Genomic DNA, 15,190 nt, shown 5'->3' on the forward strand with positions numbered 1-15,190 from the left:
AACAAAGTGATAGGCAAAATTGCTGGGACATCTTTCTTCCTCCCTTGCGATAAAAGGGGTGAAAAATGGCAAAGAGCTTCGCCACTACTTTAGCACCAAGATAATTGTTGGCTTTGGAAAATTTGCAATCATCATCTCCACCAACTGATTCAAACATTTGACACTGGCACCACTGCTTCCAGGCCAGAGCTTCAAATATGGTGGGGGATCAATATTCCTTGCATTTCAGCAGCTGAACAGAAACTCTTCTGTTAACTGCCTTCCTATTTACCAGAGAATTAAAAAAAACACATTAAAACAATGATGGACTAGAAGGAAGCAGGAAGGTAGAAAAGAAAACTTTAAAATTACTTACATGGGACCATATTTTTCTGTTAATTTGCTAATTATGGAAATTACACAATATTTACAAAACATTCTTTATTACAATAAAAAATGAACAGTATTCAACCTTCAGAGGAACTCATTTCTGCAAGAAATGTTCGACACTTGTTTTTCAGCACTTTTACAGCTTCTTCAAAGAGAACATCAGGTTTTAAAGCCCCTACAGACTCAACAGTAACTGAAAAGATAAAAGTGCTAAGTAAATAATATACAATATTGTGCTTGATAATTACCATATGTATTGTGTAAGTCATGTTGCTCAATTAATTTGAAGGACAACTGGATTCATTAACTCTGGATGTAGTATCTAGAATGAGGAGGTAGCCCATCACTGCTTTGTTTACTCTTGGTGGATTTTTGTGATATCCACCATCTGATGTTGAGTGCCATCTAAAGTTCTTAGTGAAGCCTGTTATAGAGCGACCACAAGGAAAAGCACCTTCAACAAAAAGTCTCCATGCAGCTTTCCCCTTCCTCCGTTCAGCTCGGGCCATAAGCATGCTCCATTCTGCCCCTCCACGTGGGAGTACGGTGCACAGGTTTTTTTGCTTGTGATTTCACTATAGGTGGGGTACAGTGTTGAGGTGTTACCTCTTGCTTACCAAATATCTCGATCGAGATATTTTCTTGTAAACCCTCGGGACCAAATATCTCGATCGAGATATGTTGACATGTTCGTAGTTTTTACGTCATAATTTCGCTGGAATTGCGATAGCAGCTTTTATTGATGTTTTTTTTAAGAAGAAAAAAAAAGCATTGTGACAAACAAAAGGTTGGAATTTTGTTCCACTACAATAATGCACTTGAACCTCGAATTGGGAAAGAGCTTGCTTCTCAGTAGCAGGAGGTTGCGGTCGGCAAAAGGCAGGGGGGAGGGGAGAAGTCTTTGTTCACCAGCACAAGTCTTTGTCATGGAGCTGCAAGACCTGCTACGTCTAAAAATAGACTGTGCTGCCGCGGCATGTCGTTTTGGGGGGTACAAGTCATGTTCTATTGTTCATATAATAATAGTGCAATTATTTTCTTGTTCCAAACATGACTGCAATCATATCCATGTGTAATTTGACAATGTCCTGTACTTTGTTCTCTAGGGGGGAGACCCAATTTTTGTTCAGAAATTTTGGAATTTTCCGGTTCCTCCCCTCCCCCTCCATATATATATACACACACTTAATGTGCATAAATTGTATATAATCCGAATCTATGGTTCATTCGATGTATAATGATATATCATTTGTCTGTCTAGGGCAATTAGCCTCTGATCTACAGTCATCTAAATGAAACCCTGCATTTTGCTAAAAATTGGCTCAGTAATCAAAAGGTTTAAGCCTTGGCTGATGCCAGGGCAACTTTTTTCAAATTTTTCTATCTTTCCATAAAACCGCTATGGTATTTCAAAATCTGAAAAATTACATATGCTTAGAATTCCTTCTCTAGTATTCACGTAAATCTTCGTGTGGTTTCCTTTTGCTGCTGTCTAGATATTATCAATACTTTAATAGACTTACGTATCTAGGCAACAGCAAAAGCAAACCACATGAAGATTTACATGAATGCTCTTGAAGGAATTCAAGGCATATGCAATTTTTTTTTAATTTTGGAAAAAGATGACAATTTTAAAACGGCTGCCCTGGTGTTGGCCAAAGGACCAGCCAAACCTTAAACAAGGCTAGACTTGGATGTTTCTTCTTTGGAATCCCTTATGTGATCAGCTATTCATTCTTGTATCGTGCATATGGTTTCGTCAGTGTAGTTGAGTTGGCATTAGTATGTGATGTGCTACCTACCATCTTCATCCTAGATGCTACAACCTGAGTTAATGAAGGCAGTTGTTCTTTGAAATTAATAACGCAACAACAAAAACAGCAACTCAGAAAAGCAGAACTTCATGTATACTTTTACCATGTTGATTGTACAGTCAAAGATAATAATAAGCAAATTGTCCATCACTATTTTCATTACTTATTAATTTTTATTCCACATTCTGGGTTGTTTTAAGGGATGTAATTCATGATGATTACATTGTGGAAAACAGATTAAATGAAAATGGTGGTGGACAAATCATCTATTTATTTTGTCGTAGGTTGTACAATACTATGAATGGTACATCTACATTGGTTTCACTTTTGTCATTAAGGCGAGAAGGGACAATTAGGCACCAGTTGTGCATTTATTTCAATATCGTCGGATTGGCCACTGCTATTTAAGAAAGGGACTAGTATGCAAAATAGTATGAATTTCTCTCCATGTTGCAAGTGGAAACTGTTTTTCAAGTTGATTAGTAAGCTAGACACTATGTTTGAAAAATATGATTAATAAGTAGAGCCCGGAAGTTTGGCAAAATGCCTCTTTTTATCTACTGCATATAGTGATAACATTTTTCCGGATATATATTTCTTATGTTGTTTCGTATGTTTTGGAAGCCTTTTCATTTTGCCTATTTTGCCTATTTGGGACCCCACTGCCTATTTTTAATTATAATGCCTTTTTTTGCCTTTTTCAATGAAATTTGACATTTTTTTTAAAAAAAAATGTGTATATAAATTATTTTTCTCCCAAAAAACGTTGTTGGCATTTATTTTCCTTCCGTTTATTATGTGAATAATTTTCGCCTTATTTAAGTAATATTGAACTCATGCATGTTTCAACATTGCTGAAGGAGAAAAGTGTGAGAAAAAAGTATTTCATGCTGAGTCAGGATAATGCCTTTCGGTTAACATTTCTTGTGCATGATTCACTGCTGAAGTGGACAGGTTGATTTCAAACACAAAGAGAATATTTCTGAAATCTCCCTCTCGAACCCGAAAATTTCAGGAAGTTGCGATTGAGCTTAGTTTACCTCAGCAACCAGTCTTGACGAGATAGGGAACCTGGATATCAGCAGCTATATATTATGCTAACAACCTTCAAAAAATCAGTGAGGTGATCAATGCTCTTCCAGAAAATGAAGCGGCTTCAATTCGTGAAGTGAAAAACTCCTGTGCTATTCAAGTTTACTTTTGCACATTATGGTGCATTGCCAGAGACAATTACAATTATAGCATCCATGAAAATCTTCGAGGAATCTATGCAGCAGATGATGGAAGTGCCAGGAGAAAAGGGGTGAGCTGTTGCGGAAAAGTGCTAACGGGTAGTGAGTGCAAATGAGGACTTGAAACAATTGAAAACAATTTGTGATATTCTAAAAGGTGAAAATGCTGTTACCAAAATGAGTCCAGCTACATTAGCTTGTTATATGTATGCTCCAATAACTTCTGTCGAAGTAGAAAGATCATTTTCTATTATGAAAAACATTCTCTCTGACAGACGACTATCAATGAATGTTGAGAACTTAAAAAGCACCTTGTAGTTATGTGCAATCAAGATGGAGAAAATTGAAATGCTCTTCCCAATTTAGATTTTAACATTTTGCCAGAAATTATAGATAAAAGTGACTTCTAAATGTGCCTTTTTTCGGTTTATTTTGCCTTTTTTTTCATTTTTAGTGCCTATTTACCACATTATAAATGCCTTTTTGCCTGCCTATTTTAACGAAAATAAATGCCTGAACTTCCGGGCTCTATTAATAAGTATTTACAGAATCTCATTTATTCCTTATGGGAAATCAACTTCAAGTTACGGCTAATGAAACGGGAGTTTCGACTTTTCTTTGTCATTGACTGTTTGATATTCCCGAGAGAACGAATAAAATAATGGTCCCATAAGCCTAGTGCATTTCTCCTTGCCTCCTACGGCCATCCTGGCAGTGTTGCCAAACCTGATGTGCATAAAAGAGCTAAATTTCACCATTAATAGAGCTAAAGATGACTTTTCCAAGGAGCTAGATTAACAAAGGCTGCATAAAAAGCCTCCTAGGCTAATTTTCGGTGTCAGAGGGGTGGGAGGCATTTCTATTACCGTTAGCTTTAAAGTGATGGCAATTTATTCTTAATTTTCACTGCCTAGATTTGGCGGCTACACCAATCTCAATAATGTACTGATGCTCATATGAAATCGAAAATAAAGCATTCCCTGATAACAACATTGTCATCTTCACCTTAGCCATGGCGCTATATAAAAGTAGCTGGGGAGGTAAGAAGGGGTAGCCAACATAACAATATCAAGTTATGTGCAAAATGTACACTCATGGCAAAAGTTGGTCTTTGTGGGCCGGAGCCAGTGGTGGCATCACAGTGGGACAGGGGCGGGTGCCACAGTTCACAGCCAAACGAGTGCATGAAAGAGCCAGATCTGGCTCCAAAAGAGCGAAGTTGGCAACAGTGATCGGCAGCTGCCGCAGCGAGAAAGACCTAGGTGAAATTGTCCCTCTCCCCCTTAACCTCTATTCATTCTGCTCAGTAGTTACCATGAATTTTCACATATTGTTAATATCTTGTAGACAATCAGCATCAAGCATAAACATTATTAACTTATCTACAGTGGAACCTCGATTTTCAGGGAACCATGCTGAATGAACTTAAAATCTAGGAAAGCTGTATAACATTTTGCTATGTTGGGACCATCAAGATTGAATGCATAATGCAGGAAAATGTAAAAAAAGGGGGAACGTAAAATCTGTGTTCCACTGTATCAGTTACGGCATAATTGCAATCGAAATAGGATAATTTACTTTTTAAAATTTTTTTAGTGAATATTGTACTTTTTTGCACCATGATCGTTGATTCTCACTAAAAGCATAAAATTATGTGAGAAACAAACAAATGCATACAAAAATCAATGATTTGCTTGTCTTACACACCTTACGGCAGGCAGTCAGGCTCAACAATACCATGCAAAGAGGAGAAATCGCTTCATATCCTGCGGAAATGAGCAGCATTTTCTCTTAGAAGGGAAAAATAAAACATGGTTATGAGAAGCATATAGTGTTAATCTGTACTTACAAATGAAGTGGTTCCTCACTCTTGTCAGCTTCACAGAATCCTTCAGGTCATCATGCCTAAATACATTCCTGTTGCACGTGTCGTATCTGGCACTTTTCACCTTTGCTACTCGCTTTCCTATTTCGGGGGAAAAAATGGATATGCATACTGTTTGACCAGCGATCCCAGAGCTCCAGTTGGCAAAGTGCCAAGAAAAAGGGGAAGTTGGCGGTAGGAAGGCAGGCGGGAGAGTGCCGCTCGCGGTTGCACGTTGAACAGTGTTACCAATCTGCGAGGATGCTTATCCACCAGAACATAAGTAACGAAAACCAAGGGACATGCACAACCATGCCGTTTGTCCTTCTTACAATTTAAATAGAAGGATAGTAGGGTAAAGAATTGCAGTTTCACTTATAGGGGCATCGTTAGAATGGTGGTCGGGGGTCGCGCCCCCTCCAAGATTTTGGCAAAAAATAAAACAAAAAGAAGAAAATGTCATTTCAACAAACTAACACATGACGCAAGTGAAATGTTCGTAAAGATGATGTGCAACACATAAGCATACAGAAAAACAGAAACATTTGAATGACGTTTTGCAGAAAATTATGTGAAAAAATATGAAATAGCATACCTTTTGTGAAAGTAGTTCAATCGTCCAAGTCATCCGAATCGGAAGCTGACTCATCACTGTCATTTAAATTGACCACCAGAGGCTCGCAGACTTCTTCGATTATTCCGTCTCTGTCCCAATAGATAGTTTCCATTGAAGACACATGAGAGCAGTGTTTCTTCCACTTTTCGACTGTGACACTGTTAATCGCCTGTTCAGAGTATATCAACAGATTTGACATATTTGTGTCACCAGTTACGTTGCGATCGCGAATAAATCTTTTCACATCTGCCCACACATATTCAATGGCATTAATATCGCAATGATAAGGAGGTAACCTTAAAGCAACGTATCCATGTTCTTGGAGTATCGTGTCGAATTTGAATATTTTCTTTGCAGGCGCGTTTCTTCTCACCAGATCTAATAGCTCAACTTTGCGCATTTGGGGACAATGCACGATCTTATTTGCAACGAGCCAATCTAAAATTGCTTGCTTAGTATTGGAAGCTGTTGGAACCTTGTTCACTACGATAGAGTGATAAGGGGCATTGTCTATAACAACAACAGCATTACGGGGAAGGTTTGGAATTAGTTTTTCCTTTGCCCACTTTTCGAAGATCGTCGAATTCATCTGACCATGATAATCCCCACTTGTTGTATTGGCTTTGTACAATAAATTTGAATTCGGTATGAAACCCATTTCTCCCCCCGCACACAAAACAATTATGCGCCGTGAGGCATTACCGGTTTGAACCACTCCACATTCGTCTTTACTTTGCCAGCATTTTCCAAATGTAAGGTTGCTGTCTATCCACGTTTCGTCCACAAACACAAGAGGCCTATTTTCTTCCCTGTAACGTCGTACTGTTCTCAAATACAGGGTTCTAGCTAAAACTATATCGTTTCGTTCCATGATGAACTTTCTTTTGTTCTGTGACCTTTTAAAACAAAAACCGATCTCGTGGAGAATTTTCCTTAAGGTTTCACGTTTCCTACGAAACCCAATGCGTTCGGTCAACACAGGAAGCAATTTACGAATGGTTGGCACAGTTTTCTCGACCACGTAAAATTCATGTATAGCTCTTCTTATTATAGCAGTATCAAAATCGTCTAAAGCGACATTCTCAATAACGCTTTTTCTCTGGCGTTTTCGGGGTGATCGAAATTGCGGGTTATCTTCGCCCTTTGCTTCACTGCGAATTCTCTTCACAGTCGCCTCTGATACGCCCGCGATTGCACTCGCACGTTTTGTAGCCTGCGAAATTGGAATTAGAGGGTGGCATTCTAATGCTTCTTTGTCGCAGAATGCAAGCACATTGTGCACCATCTGTTTGCACACGCTGCGTAGAGGTTTAACACCAGAACGTTGTGACGGTCCTGCCTCCATCATTACAAAAGCAGATAAAGAATTTCGCACGAAGACACTACAAACACACACACGAACAAACTTCGTCTTTCCGCGTTTTGTTTATACTCCTCGTCCGGATTCCAACCTCACTTTACACCAAAGAAAGTTCCGAAAGATCAGTTTTCCCCCTAACAACCAAGAAGGAAAGGCTGGGGCCAGACACGCCTCTTTTCGCGACTGCCGCTGGTGTGACTTCATCAGTGGACAAAACCCAGCTGAGACTTTACCCCATACGGAAAGAAACGTGGAAAGGCTGATCTGTTTTGTTCTTTTCGCTCCTTTTTTCTTGTATTTCTGGATTGTTGGGTTCAGGGTGCGAAATCCTGGAGGGGACGAGGGAGATTTCCCCCCCACCAACAATCTTGGCCACAAAAAAAAAAAAACCACCAAAAATTTCCCGGGAGAAAGAGTTTTTGTTATAACAATGAAAAGATAAGCAATTACTTTTAATTTCAAATATACTTTACTAAGAATAATATTGAAAACACACACAAATTAGTGTGGTTGTGAGTGTTGAATGCTTTCTGTCTCAAGAGATCATTATCAAATCTACATCAATACGCACAATAAAAGAAAAACAAGAATGCAAAACAATAATAACTATGAAATCTAATTGATTTATATTAACATAGTGCATAAACTAAACAAAAACTTACACATAATAAAACCACTTCAAATATGTTATAATTTATTAACGTCTTTAACCGGTTAGTAAAGGAATTAGTTAGCTGCTTTACACTATCTGATATGTATGAAAGTAACAAATTAATTTCTAATTAATAATCATCATAATTATTTTAATTTAGTAATTTATTTTTACGTTTAATAACATTAGAAATATGTACATCGCATAATTCACATATGTTTGTGGGGAGGGGGCTTTAGGTTAAGAACTTTCTCCCCCTCACCAGTTTTCAATGATTTCGCACCCTGGTGGGTTGTGAGGTGTTGCAGTTTACAATGCCTTTAGTGAGGTGTTGCGACGTGTCGTGATCTCCGATGAAAAAATAAAAACAGCGGGTGACAATATATACCTGAACACATCGCATCTAACGAGACTTATTAGTGGCTTGTGATACCAGTAGTCTAATTACACATCAGGCTATCATACACTTCAATTGGGTTACAATTATTAGAATAAAAAATAATAATATTGTAATTTATAATAAAGGCTCTCACGAGTATAGTAAGATAAAAACTGCAAGCATACCCCTCAATTTAATATCCAGTCCCCCACTAAGATTCCTATGTCAATTTTAGGTTCACTGTTGGTATTGAAGAGTTGAATCTCGATTAGTGTTATTGTGCTGTGCTATTTTTTTTATATATAATATAAATACCATGGGAGTGAAACGTCGCAGTGAATGAATGGATGTCTAAACACTGCAGGCAAAAGTGACAACAGCGCTTTGCCGAAAAACAGGTGGTGGCCATGGACGTCCGCAGGATTTTTTCCAGGGAAGGGCAAGGAAGGTATTTTTTTCCAGGGGGGCAAACAAGGCACATTTTCTCCAAAAAATAGTGCTGTTCCCTAAAAACGCATTGCTTAAATTTGAATTTATGGTGATCATGCAATAATTAACAAATATTGTTGTGGCTAAAATGAAACTATATGTGCGAAATAAATAATTTTTGGTTGACTTTCATTTTTCAGGGGGGCGTCCCCCTCCCCCACCTTCCGGGCGCCCATAGTGGTGGCTCGAAACCAGATACGGGTCCAGTCGCCTTCCTCTGGGGTTGGGTCAAAGATGCCGAACTGGCGCTACATTCAAGACTTCAGCTTTTGCAAAGATGCCTCTCCACGGCCAGAGCACTTCCAATATCTTGTGTCAATATTCTCCGGTTGGCAACATTGCTCTCTTTCCCCACGTGACACTCGCGCTGCTCGCGTTTCAGAGAAGCGGTTCCGCAAACTCCCCCAATTTATGACTGGACTCTTCTACTTCGGGCATGCGCAGAAAACTCGAGAGCTCTCGGATCGCTGGTCAGACAGTACACACATACTCCCAATAGAAAGCCAACAAGCAAACAGGTTTGTTTCTAGGAGAGGGGGATGCTCTAATATTCACAGTAACTCAAAGTAATCATGATGAATGAGTAGTTTTAATAAAACTAAGGATATGGACAGTTACCTAAGAGAATGAAAAAAACCTGCTGCAAAATTGTTACATCTTGTTCACAGGTTTATCAGTGTGGTTAACCAAATAGATCCACAACAGATCAAGTCTTCACTGATAACAGAGAAATGCTATAAATATAACATTGATATTCACCAGCTATTCATAACTTTAAACAGACATGTGACAGCATTATTCACAGAAAACTGTATCAGGCAACAGGATCCCAAACAAACTGCAGTATTAAGTCTGGTTAAATTGACACTAAGAGGAATAAAATGCGAGGAGACCTGACGAGAATTTGCAGTGAACCAAGGCTTGAGATAAGGGAGCAATGATAAAATCAGAGTACACTGCAAAAAACGTATAGCCTCTGGTAAGAAATGAGGTTGTAACCAGGGCATTTAGAAAGAATGCTTGAAGACAGAGCAGACAAGAATGTCTATAAAGGAAAGACAGGAGAGAGAAAATTATGAGGAAAATATGGTTGAAAGATGTTGAGGAGGACCTTAGGAGGATGGGGTTTAAAAAGATTGAGAAGCAGAGTAGAATATAGAAGTAAGTGGGCCATTGCAAGAGGCCAAGGCCCTTCAGGGGCTGTAGAAGACATGGAATACCAGTAAGTAAGTATGGGCACAGTTAATCTGTATCCTGTGTTGCCTGATACTTTGCAGATAATTACCATTATCCTTGTAAGTATATATCCGTTATAGACATCTTTTTTCTGCACCAAAAACCAATACTCCAGACTAGAGCAATCTGGTTGAGACATTTATCAAGGTGAATCAGTAGGTTCTGAACTAAGTTTTATTAATTTTGTATCATTGCTGTAATGTTACATCCTTAAACTTAGTGCACAATTATGCCTTTTTGGGTAGGGTGACCAGACATACTCTTTTTAAGAGTATTATACTCTTTTAGAGGTTCATATACTCTATACTCTTTTCAATTTGCAAAAAAACCCAAATATACTCTTTTCCTTGCTATTTAATTTCATTCATTATTTTACGCGTAAAAATGCCTTAAAATCCACAGAACGGAAAACGTCAAGATGTCAACAAACTGAAGTATTTACTCCTTGACTCAAGAATTTCCTATGAACAATGTCAAGTGTCATTTTCATATTCCATCAACAAGCAAAACATATTTCAAATTCATTGGAATTTAATGATAATGATTAGGGCTGAGCCGATACCACTTTGAACCGATGCCGATAGTCTTACCGATTCTTCTCCAATTATATGCATCAACATACCAAGAAATTTGCTTTAGAATATTCAAGAATTGCATCAGAATATTGAAATAGATATTATGTAGTCACAAAATATAGTTTTTTGTGCAAAATAAGTGTAAAATAAAGAAGTTTAATTTTGCATAATTTCCAGGATAATTAGACTGTCAAGAAGTCGCGCGGGATTTATTTGCGGACACCGTGAAAGAGCAAAATACATGCGCACCTTCAACCTATAGACTATACTCTTTTTGGTCAACAAATATCTGGTCACCCTATTTTTGGGGTTATTTTTATGTACATACCATGCTTTTCTTCTACTTCAATAACTCCTGGGGCAAAACATTTTTGCAACTTTTCTGCCAATTCCCCTTCAACTTCACGTGTAAGAGTAATTTCCGGAAGTAGGCGGTAATATGCAGTTGCTGCAATGAAAAATCACATTTATGTGCAATTATTGATCTCAAATTTAGTTATTTTCACGGTACTGAGTTTTAACGAATATTAATGAACTTTGTAATGTATTTAGTTTTGAACCACACCATGATACAAATCTATAAGATTTCAGAGAATAACATGATTTACAATAAAATCATTCAAACAATGCTATCCTAAAATGAAACAACATAGTTGGGTAATTGTTCTAATGTGTGTGTGTGTGTGTGCAGAGTTGCAGAAATTACAATAAATAAAAGTAATGCCTCATCATGTACAAGGTCGTTGCTGGACTCACATAGCCAAGAATTTGCATGAGTAAAACAAAATAAACAGGTGGCTAAATGGTGTGTGTACTTGTTTCCCAAGTGAACTGGCCAATTGAAATTATTGAAGAAGGAAAGATAAAAAAAAGTGTACATTAAGAAAAATCTCTAACCCTGCTGGCTCATTGACAGTTTACAGTTCTTTCTTTACCAGGAAACGTCAGAGAAAAGGAACTATTGCAGGCTCTCCTGCTTGTCCCACAGTGCTCAGCTAAAACAAACAAAGTCTGAGCACTTTACCATCTTTCCTTTTTGTAGGTCCCTGACTAGCAATCCAAACTGTTGCAGAGAATTCTGCTAATCGGCCCTCCAGTAACAATCCTATCTGTTCCAAAGGTCAATAATTCAAATTCACATCAAAGCAAAATGTACCCCCCCCCAAAAAAAAAATGTATACACAACATATTATCCAACTTACTACCAAATAACGTAAATATTTAATATACATATATATGTAATTTAATATTATAATAATAAATATACATGTATAAAACACGCACACACAAAAAGATTAAGGACTGATCTTGTATCATTACAATATTAAAGTGGAACACAAAGCACTGCATGTGGATCTCCACTGGGACTCAAACCCTGATAGTGACTATGCTAATGGGCAGGCCCGTAGATATAAAAATTCCACTCATGGGCTACACATTTTCATGCTATCTAAATAGAGTATAAGGGAGATCTCGGACTGAAGTGGCAAGTAATTTAAATCATCTGGAAACAAACCTTCAGAAATAAATGTAACCTTTCACACCCAGTAAGACTGGACAATTTTCTCAATAGCGTGTAATGTGTTGCCTGTGTGATGGTTGCACATGTACATTAAATTTTATTTTTTCCCAGACTGGAGAAGTGCATGTAGTTTGTCTGAAATCCCCCTGACATTTTAAACTCAACATTATCTCTTGAGTTTACAGGTATTTCTAATGAAATATCAATTCCTTCACAACTTACCAACTGGGGAAAATTTTGCGTGGTCCTTTCCAATTCCTTTGACTGCATACAGTTTCAGATCCAGCTCATGGCCTGGTCTCATTTTGGCTATAAGAATGTCATTATGTACTGGCCCTATATCATTAGCATTGTACAGACCTCCTTGACTGCCCATAGGAATCCATTTTATTTCTTTGCTGAACACTGTCAAGTACAAGAAACGTGTATGTAACTACAAAATGCACTGGATATTTCATTTTTTAAATGCATTTGTACAATTTTTAAGTTAATTATTCTCTGCCAATTTCACTTTGCACCAGGGCTTCTTGCTATCAATCCATGTGTCAACAGGGAACCGCTTCTCTTTACACAAAGCACAGGACCATATTAAAAATGTGAGCAGTATAATGAGTGTGCATGCGTGTAATTAAGAGCCATTATTTTGAAATTCGAACAAAAAAGTGATATTTGGATAGTTGTAGTATCTTTGATCACAGTGATTTTTTTATATGTTGAAGTAGGTTACGAGAAAAGAATATTGTGCAATTTTGAGACCAAGTTCAAGGTCCATTTTTCATGAAAGTGAGCAAGTTTGGAGTGCTGTATCTTTTGGATAATAAGTAGCTAATGAGCCTATGAAAGTCATGAGGGACAATCATGAACAGAGAACTCTGGACTCCAGATTTTGCAGTGCCCTGCAAATGCACTGGGAAGATTTTTTTTTTTTTTTTTTTTTAACATTGCTCTTCCATCACCTTAACTAATTTCTGCCATGACAATGAACGTAGATTAAATTAAACAGGTGAAGGGTGGATACAAGAGAAACACTCATACAGAGGCCAGGGCTTGAACCCGGATTCTTCAGTAACATCATCGTGAGATGGAGGAAATCGGGAAATCAAGCAATGCAATTTTTCTTTCAAAGAACATTAATGATGTACAAAGATGGTGTCTCAAAAATCCAACTGAAAAATATCACTGAGGAAAATGCAGTTTGCTTTACTGATACCCTGGTATCCGAATGGTTAGTGCTTTTCTCTCATCTTTGTTGTCGGCAGACGTTCATGGAGGAGTGATTATCACAGTGCGCTACGACAGCACGGGTTCTGGGTTCGAACCCCAACCTGGCCATGGGTGTTCTTTGTGTCTCCCCCTTCATCAGTTTTATCGTATCATCTTCAGAATTAACCAAATGTGGTAAAAAGCGAAATTAAGTAACAAAAATCAAATCATTGATTGATTGTTTTATTTGGTTTATTTTATTTCGCTTTTCTGCCACTTTTGGCTAATCGCGATGATGATACGATAAAATTGATGAAGGGGGACACACAAAGAACACCCATGGCCAGGCCAGGATTTCTGTCTTAGTAGTCAAGTCAATTTTTTTTATTTTAGAAAAGGGGGGGGGGGTTACATATACTTTTTCTAATAGTCATTCTACAATTTGCAATCTTTTCCCGCATTTGGCGTTCTTTTTTTTTTTTTTAGGAAAACTGGGCCATAAAGTGTGTGTGTGTGTGTGTGTGTTATTGAGGGGGGGGGGGTTAACCCCACAAGTCCCCCTTGGTCACGCCACTGATTGCTACCCCAAGTGTCGATGTCATCGCACGTCACTGCTCATATGTATACTAAAGATAAAAAAAGACACCTGAAATATCCTCTGTAGTTTTTGAGAAATTGCACGCTAATTGCTGCCGCACGCTTAAGAGCCTATATTTTCTGGCCAAGGAACAAATAAAAATGTTGTAAGGCAAGTCTTCAGCCTAATGATCACACACAATAGTCTGCAATTGGTCTTGTAAAAAAAAATTATAATAAAATAAAAAGTAACAGTTTTTAAAAATTCTAAAAAACTGTTTCTCTTCCTGTGCTGAAACCTACCAGATGCATTTAGGTGATTTATTTTGTATCCATTGTCTCTTTTCTGGCACTTTTGGCCAATATGAATGAAGATGAGTGATGATATGGTTAGATTTAATTTATGAACGGACACTCATGCTCAAGCCAGGACTTGAAACTAAGACCCTTGGTGAAGAGATGATAAGTCTAGCACTTAGTGTGCTTGGCCACCAAACTGACATACTTTAGTAAGTAATCAAATAGCAATTGTAATAATAATAATAGTCCCGCACCGTGGCAGTGCAGTCTAAGGTGTCATGCTAAGGTTCGAGTCTCCTGGGGGAATCGTAACAACTTTTCTCTGAGATTTTGGCCGGTGTGTGGGACTGGTGGCCACCCACCATTGTGAGGAAATTGGGGAGTTACGAATGAGTAACGTAACCACGTCATGGAAACTTACAACAATGACTGGTGGTTCATCGTGCTGACCACACGTCACCCTGTAAGTGATCTCCCACCTCGGGTGAGCGAGTGAGTGATTGATTTGCTTTATTTTACTTTGCTTTTGTGCCACTTTTCGCTAATGCAAAGATGGGGATGGGTGATGATATGATAGAATTGATGAATGGACACTCACAAATATCCATGCCCAGGCCGGGATTCAAAACTGGGACCCCTGGCGTCGTACTGTGATGTGCTAACCACTCTGCAATAAGGTGGGAGTGAGGCCGGCAGTCAGTAGGTAGGCCCGGACCCTCAATGGGCTGTTGCACCATGGGTTATTTATTAATAATAATAAACAATCCATTACTGAAAAGTGATTTATTCAATCTCTCTGAAATATATTTCTAAAAACTATCCTGGCTAGGCACTCAAGAGATTTTCCGGTGCCGGTGTTGACATTATCATGAGGACAACTGAGAAGCAGTGAGATCCGGTCAAGAACACACTCAATGCACTGGCTGGATAACCCAATGAAAGGTTGTTCATTGGACCTGAATGTAGCAAAGTCTGTTGAACAACATGGTTTGTTAGGTTCACT

The 15,190-nt window shown here is 38.2% G+C and overlaps 1 protein-coding gene across 1 annotated transcript in view; it reads right to left on the minus strand.

Moving 5' to 3' along the window:
- Nucleotides 1-414: 414 nt before the first annotated feature.
- The window catches only part of Polr1C (RNA polymerase I and III subunit C), a 31,060-nt gene continuing 16,284 nt past the window's right edge, over nucleotides 415-15,190 (minus strand). The window contains exons 6-9 of the mRNA XM_083119998.1: nucleotides 12,331-12,513; nucleotides 10,915-11,034; nucleotides 5,265-5,381; nucleotides 415-562 (exon numbers count right to left, since the gene is read on the minus strand). Coding sequence (XP_082976124.1) covers nucleotides 447-562; nucleotides 5,265-5,381; nucleotides 10,915-11,034; nucleotides 12,331-12,513 — 536 coding nt within the window. The 3' untranslated portion in view covers nucleotides 415-446. The remainder of the gene's footprint in view (nucleotides 563-5,264; nucleotides 5,382-10,914; nucleotides 11,035-12,330; nucleotides 12,514-15,190) is intronic.

Source organism: Lepisma saccharinum, chromosome 3 (assembly GCF_977018435.1).
Source record: "Lepisma saccharinum chromosome 3, izLepSacc3.1, whole genome shotgun sequence".
NCBI lineage: Eukaryota > Metazoa > Arthropoda > Insecta > Zygentoma > Lepismatidae > Lepisma > Lepisma saccharinum.